Source organism: Cibotium barometz, chromosome 4, assembly GCF_041138505.1.
Source record: "Cibotium barometz isolate CiBa-2024 chromosome 4, ASM4113850v1, whole genome shotgun sequence".
Taxonomy (NCBI): domain Eukaryota; kingdom Viridiplantae; phylum Streptophyta; class Polypodiopsida; order Cyatheales; family Cibotiaceae; genus Cibotium; species Cibotium barometz.
In genome coordinates this window covers 48,657,165-48,669,560 of record NC_141049.1, presented here as the reverse complement: position 1 = coordinate 48,669,560, position 12,396 = coordinate 48,657,165, and the positions used below count along the sequence as shown (strand labels likewise).

General features: G+C 41.6%; 1 protein-coding gene across 1 annotated transcript in view; it reads right to left on the bottom strand.

Annotated features, from left to right (window-relative positions):
• Positions 1–7,905: 7,905 nt before the first annotated feature.
• LOC147639345 (protein NPG1-like) overlaps positions 7,906–12,396 on the bottom strand; it is a 106,371-nt gene continuing 101,880 nt past the window's right edge. Inside the window, exons 4-5 of the mRNA XM_086790277.1 lie at positions 8,593–8,740; positions 7,906–8,458 (exon numbers count right to left, since the gene is read on the bottom strand). Coding sequence (XP_086646403.1) covers positions 8,139–8,458; positions 8,593–8,740 — 468 coding nt within the window. The 3' untranslated portion in view covers positions 7,906–8,138. The remainder of the gene's footprint in view (positions 8,459–8,592; positions 8,741–12,396) is intronic.

Genomic DNA, 12,396 nt, shown 5'->3' with positions numbered 1-12,396 from the left:
TTGGATGCTATCTACAACAACTGAGAAGAATTACTTTACGACGATAGAGAGAGAAGCTTTGGACATGATGTATTCTGTAAGCAAGTTTAGGCACTATCTTTTGGCTAATGGATTTTTTTTCATGTTAATCACCATGCATTAATTTATCTGGTGAGAGCAAGCCTAATCTTACAAGCAAATTGGCAAGGTGGATGCTGTTGCTGTAGGAGTTCGAGTTCACCATCAAACATAGACCCAAAAATGAGCATGTAGTTGTTGATTTTCTGTCCCAGAGAGCCGACGATGGTGTTCCAGATTAGTTTTCGGATGTAGATTTTTTTATTCTGGATATTCTACCGAATACATTGTACAATGAGATGTTGTTGTTCTTGATGAATGAAGCATTTCTAGAAGGCATGAGTTAAAATCATTGGAAGAGGTTGGCACTTCAAAGTAGAACATTTACAGTTGTGGGAAGGATAGTTGTACAAGATGAGAGTTGATCAAATCTTGAGGCTGTGTGTTCCAGATCATCATGAGAAGATAGTAGTAATCACAAAATCCCATCAAGACATCAGTGGGGGGCATTTTTATGGAGAAATCATAGGCTGGAAAATATTCCAGGCCGGATTACGGTGGCCGACAGTGCTAAAAGATGCGTGGTAATTTGCCAAAGCTTGCAATTTCTGTTAGAGATTAGGGTAGTCAAATGCAGTGGATAGAATGCCGCACAACCCTGTGTTGCTTGTATAGAACCATTCCAAACATCAGAGCAGAGAACCGGTAATAACAAGTATATACTGGTAACCACATATTATTACACAAAATAGGTGGAAGCCAAGGCTCTTAGAGATAACACAAATACATATGTAGCAAAATTCTTATATGAAATGATTCTGACTAAGCTTGGTTGCCCAGTAGAACTAGTTAGTGATCAGGGTGGACATTTCCTGAACCAAGTTATCTGGAATATAATTGAATATCATATGATCATTGATAAAAATTCCAGTGTATTATCCACTAGCCAATGGGCAGGTAGAGCTACCAATCAAGTGTTATAGTTAATCCTAAAGAAGATTGTGAATGAGAATAGAACAAACTGGGATCAAAAGCTGTATTCAGCACTGTGGGCATTCTTTTGGAAGGCTAGCAAAACCACTTCCTATGCTAGTGTGCACTATTTTTTTCACACACTCATATGACACGTGTCCATGTCCACGTAGTAATTACGCATTGGCTAGTGTGCAAAGCTGTTGGGATATTATTATTGTATCGTGGGGAGACCTCTACTTTATTTCTCTTAGTTGTCTTGTCACATCGAATTATGTGCACCATGAATCCAGTCATCATGAATTCGTGTGTGGAATTTTCTATCGTTTAAATGTTTTATGCTACGCTCTTAATCATTGTTCTTAAAACTTTCATTCTTCATAATCACTTTTTCATTGGCAAAGTTCATTATCATCTCGCTCTCACCCTTTGTCTCTCTCTCTCTCTTACAATCGTTCTTGTTGTTTTATGTTTCTGCTCGCAACCATGGTGGAATTCGAGAAGCTTATTGATGTTCTCGATGTGAACATTAACCATAACCATGTTTGGCTGGAAAAGGTGGGTCTGTTGTTGCAGTTTGCTTCTCTTCCATGGAATCCTCGGACACTCCGTGAAGATTTAATGGAGTAGTTCTAAGGACAACTACATAAGGCACCAAGCTACTAACTTTAGAATATGTAGCTCAAGTATTTCAGTTGCCCACTGGAGGGAGTAGTAGATATTGCAGCGTCAAATGTTGATATGGGATTTGACTTTGATTCCAAGGGAGAAAGTAAAGAATATAAACTTACAAATTACAGAGATGCTCATAAATAGATTACACTTTAGATTCATCATTAAGATAATTATTCTTACCCACAAGCTAGCATATATGGTAAAGAGGGCAATGGAGTTGTACCTATATGCATCAGCTGAAAAGCTTGTGGCATGGGTACACATCCTTTTCCATTAGTTATATAGGTAGAGCTCAAGAGCATAGGCCCATAGTCAAAGATAAAAATTGGCATAGAGAAGAATTTTTGGTAGCATAGAGAGAGAGAGAGAGAGAGAGAGAGAGAGAGAGAGAGAGAGAGAGAGTGTTATATCTGTAATTTTTGCAATAGGAAATTCTCACCAGTGTACCCCACCCACGAACAATAGCAACATCAGGAGCGTAAGGGTTACTCCCTTGGGAAACAAAAATAAAGAAATCCCATGTGACGAACCGACTCAGAAACTACTGAAACGAAGAAGAAATCTAGAGGGAAGGCTAGAAGATTTTTGGCAATCTGGAGGAAGTCTAGAATCTGAGAATTATGAAAGAGCAGGATGGTGTACGTCCATATAAATTTGCTTTTTTGGAAGAAGTGGAAGAGGCGGATACAAATTCATTGAAGGCATCATGTCAATAGATAACATAGTGTGCCACCAAAACCTCAGAGGCAGTTTCAAGTGTAATAGCTCAGAAGGATGCCCTACAAAATGAGCTAAATTTAACAAAAGTTGAGCTAGAGAAGATTAAAGTAGAGTTACTAGAGCTCTCTATGGTTAATCAAAAAGTGCAGATCTTGGAAGCAGAGCAGGTGCACTTAAAGCAAATTATTCAGAATCTTAGCTCTAAAGTGAACCAGGCCAATCAAGATAAAGCACAAATGCAAGAGCAAATACTAGACTTCTAAAGAAAATACACAGATTCAGAACTTGAGTGTCAACATATATTAACATAGCATAATTTTGTATGGATCAACATGAAAAGGAAGCTTAAGCTGATAGAGAAAATCTCCAAATCGTCCAGAGCCAGATTAGTGCTTTAACTTCAAATAAAGATATAGAAGTTTATGAAATGTCTAGATAATTATGAAGTCAAAATCTATGAGCTCATGGAGAATTTATATGTTGGATATATTAAAGAATTTGAATATATAATTGATCACGTGTGCTATTTTGATCAGCTTAAGCAAAAAATGCTAGATGATCAATCTGGAGTAGGTCCAAAGGCAAGGGATGTGGAGCAAGAACATTACCAGGAGCTGAATCTGGAAGACACATAGAAACAATAGCAACAACAATAGGCCAGGTTTCAGGATAAACCTTTGATAAAGGCAAGAAGGTAATGGCAGAGCTAGATGAAAACTTTCAAAGACTTCAAGGAGAAATGCATTATTTTCAAAGAACAGGCTCATGCATTCCATCATAACTCAAAGCAATTTAAGAATGAAGCTGAAGGTTTGATGCTTGTTGTTGCGAATTGAGAACTCGAGAGCTTGAAGATTTGCGAGTTTGTGATCCAGTGAGAATTACAAAAATGAGAGAAAATTTTACTTCTTCCACATAATTGAGAGATGTTGTTAGGAATCTTAATCAGTATGAGGAGGATATTCAAAGGCTACAAAGTCAACATATGAAGAACTGATGGAAACCAAAGTGAGAGAAAATTTTACTTCTTCCACATAATTGAGAGATGTTGTTAGGAATCTTAATCAGTATGTATGAGGAGGATATTCAAAGGCTACAAAGTCAACATATGAAGAACTACTGGAAACCAAAGAAAAGCTTTTGGAAACACAGTTCACAGAATTGAAGAAATCAGTTAATGTATTGGAGAGGGAAGTGAAAAAGTGTTCCACCTGCATACTAGATGGAAACTCTATGGTTCAGATAACTACCCCACTACCGATGATGAATTGGCATGTTGTACAGCATGTAGTGGCTCATTTAGGAGGTTATGCTGCCATTGCCCTAGCAACCATCTCCAAGTGCTCCGCAAGGTCATCAAAAACATCCGGATCGTGCTCCAAATCTAAGACCTTCCGTAGCTAAAAGAGGATCCCCTCAGCTCCAACTTGTTCACGAAGAAGAGGTGCCATTACTTGACTATATGGTCTGAGCAATCATCCAGGTGATGTTGAATAGAGTGTAGAAAATCTTGACTCGGGATATATAGAACAACAGACAAAGTTTTTAAATCATTTACATTCTATATTTCATTCTTATAAGCAAATTCATCTTTTAGCTCATGTTATAGATATAGATTTTAGATAGCCTTCACATAGATCTAGGTTAGGTTTTTAAGAAAATTTATGTAATCGAGAAGTTATAGAATTCGGATTTATTTTTACCATCCCAATAATCCTAGTCATCCACTAGCTCTTGCAGAGCCGGAAGCATCCTATCTATTGTGCTGACTCTAAATTAGAGCACCAATTCCCTTTCCCATTTCCTCTTATAAAAATCAATGATTGGACCATCCAGTTCGACACTTTTATTTCTTGTTGTCATCTCAAGATTTCTTGCTATCAAAACAAACCAAAAATATGGAAAGCAAACGTCCTTTTCTTTTCTTTAATCGATTTTAGATCAATAGAATGTGGGCTTGCTACCCATTCAGTCTGTCTTTTGATTGGTGGATCGAATAATCGGTGGAGGAGTACACATCCTATGTGATTAGATTGGGTCCTCATACACCCCTTCTTGTTTCATCGTGTCCTCTAGATAACTATTTGCCTCTACCTTTACTTGTATATGAGTAGAAGGCCTGATCATCTGAATTTTCTGAGAATGAACCTCCCACAATATTCATCTTCTCACGAATGAGGAAAGCAATCAGTCCTCCCACAAAACAATACAATATTCATCTTCTCACGGACGAGAAAGTTCTCTCAAAATCCAATGAAGGTTTGAAACTGACTGTATTCCTTGCCAAGTCCATTCAAGGTCACTAATACCATATCATCGTCATCTAGTGATGCTCCAATAGAAGCAAGGACCTTTGTAAGCCCTTTAACCTTCACCGAGTAATCATTTTGCAGCTCCTGCTTTAGTTACATCTTCCGAGCTTGAGTATTTGTATTGTACATATTCACCAAGGTGCCCCAAGCTACCTTAGGCATTTGTGCATCCTCTTATATATACATAATCATAGAGTTTGTCACACTAACAGACAACGAGTACAACATCTGTCTAACTCTTTCATGCCATGATTTATATACATGCACCTGTTGTGGGTTGAGATTTTTTCCAGTAATCTCTGGCTCCTTCTCAGCACCTATGATAAACTCCTTATATCCTTTTCCCATAAGAAAATTAGTCATCCTGAATTTAAGCTTGGAAATTATTCTTCTCTAGCTTCTCGCTCACAATTTGTGATAAGCTATCAGACATCTTTACCAGCAGCCACAAAGAGTGCTTGTAAAAGTTTATGCACTTATAGCAAACCTGCAATCTCTAACACAACGGTACTGTAAACCATCTATAGTAACTGTATATGGAACAATCACATAAATATCATCTCCACCGACGACTTAAAAATATGAGATTCTCTGCACACAGACTGTGCCCCCCTAGTCAAATTTTTACCATAACTTTACATTGAACTAGAAATTAAGCATACACACTCAAAATCGACACTTTCATAGAGTGACTACGAAAAATTTATAGAGACAAAATAGAACTCAAAATGGATCCACACAATATAATTCTCCTCTTTGCTTCACCCACAAAGGGTACCTCAAGATGTGATAGTGCACCTTATTGTTGTGCTTTCCTACTACTCTTGCCTAGTAGCTACTTGTAGAGATTTTCGTCCAAATCACAGAAAAAGAGATGAAGTTACCCTTACCCGTGTACCCCTTGCTTTTCTTGCCTCTTGAGCTCTTCACACGAACGGGGGTTTTGATACTGCGAGAAGAATGCGAGGTAGAGGATAAGCTTGAGCTCCTTGCAAGCAAACACACACACACACACGAGTAGAGCACACAAGAGAGGTGGATGGCTGAATTTCCTTCTATTCTCTTCTCTTCTCTATAATCATAACATAAAGAGATAAGAGTACATACTATAAGAGAAAGTACTCTCTGACTATAACATACAAAGGTTGGTCCATAGTGTGAACCCAACTACATAAGCTCGTGCTATGACCATGCCATAACTCTAGTACACCAAAGTGGCTATCACACAATCCGTAAACCAATGGCGACATATCGCTCATAAACTCACCAACCCAGCCAATAGCGTAAGTGTAGAAGATATCACCCAAGTGGTTCATCAATGCCCGCAACACGTTGAGCTCGATATCTCAACATCACTTTCCATGTCACCTTGACAAGCTGCATGCAATTAGGGCTACAGATTGGTCCCGAACTAACCACTTAACCTCAGTCCCATGGTGTATCTTGGACCATCCACCTTGCAGGTTTCTCCAAAGAGCTTCATTATCTGCAATCTCTACTTTGACTCCACTTTCACACCACCACAAACTTGCCTTGGTCAATGTTTTCACGACGAAGAAGCCTCATCTCATAGCATTTATATGAGATCAGGACATACTCTCATATCGTGCCATGAAGATCCAGACCGCTATCTACCCATGTAAATCATTACATGGTGGTCTTGGTGCTCATTCTGCCAATCACATGGTGTAGATCGCTTCTACTAACCACCTCATTATGAAAGGTTGACACCACTGCCACAACCAATGAAGGCTTGGCATATGAAGAACCTCTACATCGCCTATAACTTTCTATGCTGCCTTAACAAGCTGCCTGCCATCGTAGCTACCCAAAGCTTCCCACTACTTTACCTTCTGTCCAGTTGCAGATTGATCCCGAACCATACTAAACCTCAACCCGCCAATGTATCCTCTAGACCATCCACACCTTCCACCCTGTCAACTTCACCATTGACTTCAGTGATGCAAGGACAGTCACCATTAGGAAGGGGGTATAATAACCACTCCGTTGGTTAACATAGTTTCACCCATCTAACCTACCGTAAGGCACTTGGCTATCTTACCCCCTCCATAGACGCTAATCTTTTGTAAGATAGTGTCTTTTGTAAGAAGTGCTAGGGCAAAGAAAGCGGCCTTACCATGTGTTAAACATCAAATAGGGAAAGTCCACGGACTACTCCTTTCAACCCCAAGAACCAAATGTGAATAATATCCCACCTTTTGATTTTGAAATAGGACAATTCCATCAACAAATTGTGGCACAAGCCTTGGCTATGCCAATGCAACCACTATGCCTCCAAGACAAGAAATTGTTGTTCATCCATCTTTTGTTGCACCTTAGAAATAGTGCATACTACTCTGGTAGTGCAATCAATGGAAACTCAATGTCAAATGCAACACAACATGCCTTATCAAGCGTTAACCTAGAAGGAAAGGTGCAACTTATGTTGAGCAAGGATTTGACCATAATTAACAATTCAGCCAAACATTAGTAACCATTTGTGCAAAATGCTAGCGAGGTTTCAATTTTGTATGATCCCAATGCCACCTATTGGGAAAGTGAGCGTGAACCTACATGCATATACATTTAGAGTAATTGGTTGCTCAATTTTTGTTATGATCAAAAAATAAAAATGTCTATGTTGTTGATCATTTGCCTCAACAATACTCTCTACTGATAGCTCTAAAGTTGAAGGCATAACTAATTAGGTAGTGCATGCTTAACTACATGACTATAGGCCAGATTATAGTAAAGGTGAAGAGTATCATGAGTTAATCATCACCTTAACATGCATATAGGCTTTTCTTTCTTCCATTTTCTTACTGGGTATCTCCTCAACTTCTTGCTTTGTCAAGCTTTGTCGTTAGCTTGTTACAATCTGCAATAAAACTGCACACATAGAATGAAGAAGTGTCTTTCAACTTCTTCACCCACATCTTCTTCTTCATAGAAATCTATCCCTACCACTCTACTAATCTCGTCCAAACTCTTTCAGGGTAGAGGATCACGGTTTGTATTATTTCCCCTCTTTCCCTTTTCCCACGCTTTCTTTCACCTCCCCTCGATGATGGACACAATTCAAATGTTATACCAGGAAGCTTTTTTTTTTATATCTTGAAAATTTGATATCATGCTTAATATGTTTGTGAAAAAATGGACACCATAAAACTGATGTTAAAATCTCAGTATATATGATCCATTAAAAAATGATGATGATACAGCCTCCTCAAAAGGTCAGAATTGATGATACAGAAGCCAGAGAACATTGCTAAAAAAAATAAGACCCAGAGAATCCTGCCAAACATACAGGACAGACATTCAGAAAATTTAATACAAGTGACCTATGATAACAGTGTGGACGTATGTAAAGCCTCATTTTCTCTAGGGGAAAGTTTCAAGGTATCAGGAAAGCGAGCTGAACTTTTCTACCGGAGCAGACTGCTCTAATACAAAAGCAGCTTGGAAGCAATCAACTGCATCAGAAGCTCTTCCTCCAAGCTTATGCACCATCCCCAGATTGTACCAAGCTATGTGGTTTGTCGGTTCCAAACGAAGTGCATCCGTTAACAAACTTCTGGCGACAGGTAAAGAACTGCCACCACTCCGCCGCAGTAATGCTCCTACAGATACCTTGCTTGGCACATGGTCAGGGTCAACTGCGAGAGCACTGTTATAAGAAGCTGAAGCTTCATGTAGCTGCCCACGAGCTTCATGCAGAGCTCCTGCATGAAAGATAAACCTTTCATCACCGCACAAATTCCATTTCAAGTGCATTACTCTCAGCCTAATGTGAAGAAATGTTTTGTACTCTTTGAAGGTACTCTTCGAAGGTAAAAGCAAGAAAAGGCATCCATACCAATGGCATGCCATGTCGCTGCAGAGTGTAACTTCAAGCCTCGAGCTTTCTCCAAGCATACTTCAGCATCATGCCATAAAGCTAAGCTTGTGTAAAGCCCAGCCAGGTCTTGCCAAACCTCCACTTCTGACACTTTTACACCTCTGACCTGCAAAATTATTAGAGCACCTGTAAATACCTCTCTCTCTCTCTCTCTCTCTCTCTCCCTCCCATTCTTGGAACTCTCCCGGCAAGAGCACCGCAAAATTATTAGAGCACCTGTAAATACCTCTCTCTCTCTCTCTCTCTCTCACTTCCCATTCTTGGATCTAGCCCAGCAAGAGATCAACCACATCCTCCACCTTGACTTAACCCAGCTTCACATACCACCAGAGGTTCCACGAAGTTTCAGTTCTACAGAGCACTTCCTGAGGGTTTCAGAGGATGGCTGCATTGAGGCACCAGAGTATCTTGATTCTCCATAGACACACGTCACTCATCGATGAAGAGCTGTAACTTGCTGAAACTTTAAATTCTGATGGCAAGAGTTGAGGCCATGTCTTCACACCATGCCTTACCTGCCGGAAGAAACGTGTGTTTTCTGCCAAACGAGAGATGAAGTTGTACCTACTCTTTTTGAATGCTTGGCACATTGAAGAAAAACCACCACCCACACCCATCACAGACCCACTCACATAGGAAGCATATGTGCAACAATTGTGTGCGCGTCCAATCAGCCAGAGCTTCATAGAAGGAAGACAAGTGACGTCAAAGCAGAATCATCTATTCATGATGAGGAGTTGACTCCTAAGTAAAGCTGATTGCAAGTGAGGCCAAACTTTAACAAAAAGCACGAGTGATTGGAGAGCCCAATGGGCATTGTGTGTATAATTAGCAGGTCGAACCAAGATCATATCATTCCACCCGTAAGCACCACCAGTTTCCCGATGGAAGCATGGGAGACCCTCTGCAACATGTATGAAGCAACAAACATAACTAGGTTGCTTTACTTGAAGCAAAAGCTTCACAACTTGGAGATGAAAGAGCACGGTACCATGGCATCTTTCTTGACCAGCCTCAAAGAGGTGTGTTGCCGCTGATGCAGCACCTGCTGTGTGCAGCTCTTGTACAGCACCAGGTGCAGCTCCAGCTGCCTTTAATGCAGCACCTTGTGCAGCTGCTTACACAGCCGCCTTCGCCTGTGGTGCAGAAATGCCTTGTGTGCCGCCTGTCGATAGCGCTGCTTCTTCACACTTGTCGTGTGTGCCACGTGCTTCTCTCTATAGAGCCGGCACGGCACCACACGGTGCTTTTGCTTGTTGACTGTGCTTCGCCTCAACAGCACCACTTGGTACTTGCCTTCACTTGGTCGAAGGTACAGCACCAACCACAGGTCGCAAGGTCACAACAAATGAGAGGAGACACCACAGGTTGCAAGGTCACAGACTGCTCTGATACCTAATGTTAGGAGGAGTGAGGGATGGAAACCTTCACCTACATACACAAACGTACAGTAAACCAAGTGAGGAGAGGTTGGAAGTGGAAGCTCTCACATAGAGTTGTGTGAGAAAATCTTATAGCAACAAAAGTAAAAAGTCCCTCCCTACATCTAAGGACCAAGGGGTCCACGTAAAATGTGCCATGTGTCACCATAAAGCATACAAGCGACTCTAAGGTATAAAAACCCCAAATAAACTATGTGCCTAGTACCTAGCACTAATAAACTTCTAACTCCTACATACATGTCCATTACAAAATGTGTATCTCCTACAGTTCCCTGCCCTACACGCTGTTCGGTACATGGTCTCTGACACCCATCCTGCTCAGGCCCCCAAGGCAGCAACTAGGGGGGAATAGCCAGAATGAATCTACAAGAGCTGGAGGCATACATCAAGACTGTGGAGGACAACACCAAGAAGGCATTGGTTGAGCAGCAGAAGCTGTCGCACAGGGTCTTGAACCAACATGAAAAATAGTTGGAAGGCCTCCGCAAGGAGATAACAGGCAAGAATACAAAGATTGAAGAACTAGAGGAAAAGGTGAACCATCAGGAGGAGAAGCCTCGGACATTAAAAGAGACACAGATGCAACAATAGGCAATCCCAGAGGCTGCCCTAGTGATAGGGGAATTACAGGCAGAAATGGAAGCCCTAAAGGCTATTGTCAAGAACCATACAATGGAGGAAGGGGAAATGAATATACAGGAGGGTCTATGGACGGACTTGGAGCAGCTGAAGACTGCGAGTAATAAGTTGTGGGAAGAACTGCAGAAAGATTTGGTGGAGGTGGTGAGGAAGCACAAACCCCCACAAAGCATCATAAATGAGACTCTCGAGGAGGAGAAACGCAGGAAGGATGGGGCTCTCCATGTGCGAGTGCGGGGATTTCCCCCAACGCAGTGTTGGATCAAAGTATTGCTTGTGTGTGTGTGTGTGAACCACCTCCTAGAGAGTGGTAGTGTCTTGTTTGTGTGAACAACCTCTTAGAGGGGTATCAAATAATATCTAGATATTTGTGTGTTCTTGACATAAGCTGTAAACATGCGTGTACTTCATTGAAGAAATCAATTAACAATCACATCATTGAGTCGTGTACTTTGTACTCTCTCTAGCGTTGTATTCTATTTCTAAACTCTCTCTCTCTCTATCTCTGCCTACTCCATAGCTATGGATGCCTTCATCTACAATCCACCATAGCCGAAGCTCACTACTATTTAAACATGGTATCAGATCTTGCTACTGTGCGCAGCCCGATTTCAATGCCCCTCGCCCTGGACTCTTTCTATTGGAGCTCAGCCGACACAGAGAGCCACTACTCAGAGATCCTCACCCCCAACAGCCCTCCTCTCAGCTCACCATCACCAGTTTTTTCCACCCTAGAGGGGTTGGATAGGGAGGCACCAAAGCCCATCACAGTGGATATGGGAGCCTATATCACAGTGCCCCCTCGTAAAACAAGCCCATGGTAGTCACATCAGATTGGGCAAGCACACTCCAGAGAGCTAGACACCCTCATCCAATCACTCCCAGCTCATCAGCCCCGGATTCAGGAGATCCTGGCCCACCACTGAGCAGCCTCATCCTCGTAGCAGACTATCGACATCTCTAGCCTCCTTGTATGACCCAATATGGACATCATGGATGGGCCTTTGCCTGGCATACACAGTTGATTAACTGTTTTTGTTCAGCTCTTCCATATCCCATCACTTATTGTACCCTATACCTGGCATAGTAGGATCTAGATTTTTCATCTTGTATAATCTCAAAGTATGAAATCTTAGCTTTCAGCTTTCAGTTTTCAGTTTTAGCTTACTGTTGCCTTTTCTTATTTCATCCACGATGAGATTTCATGGGCATTGTCTCTCTCTCTCTCTCCCTGCCAGACCCATCGGAGCCATGCCCAGAGACATGTGCTTTCTTTCCAGGAGGCTTGAGCGAGATTCTCATAGGCAGGGATGTCATTTTTTATACACAGACTCATCAGAGCCCTGAGAGGGGTTTACCATACATAGCCGGGTATGAGTGGGAGTGAGCTTTTCGAGGCGAGACCCACACATCAGGAGGAGTACGTGGCTTTGGGGGGTAGCTGTCCTTTTTAGATCCCATCTCCGACAGATTCTCAGCATCATTCGAAAGGACGAGGATGCACGATATCTTTGGGTGCGGCTACAGCTTAGCAGTGACAGAGTCATCCACATTGCTGTGTGTTATTTTCCACCACGCCACTCCCCTTACGCCGCACAGCATGGCCAGTCACCGTACTTACCATTATATGAGGATATCATGGAGTTCTCACAGTTGGGGGAAGTCCTCCTGCTTGGGGATT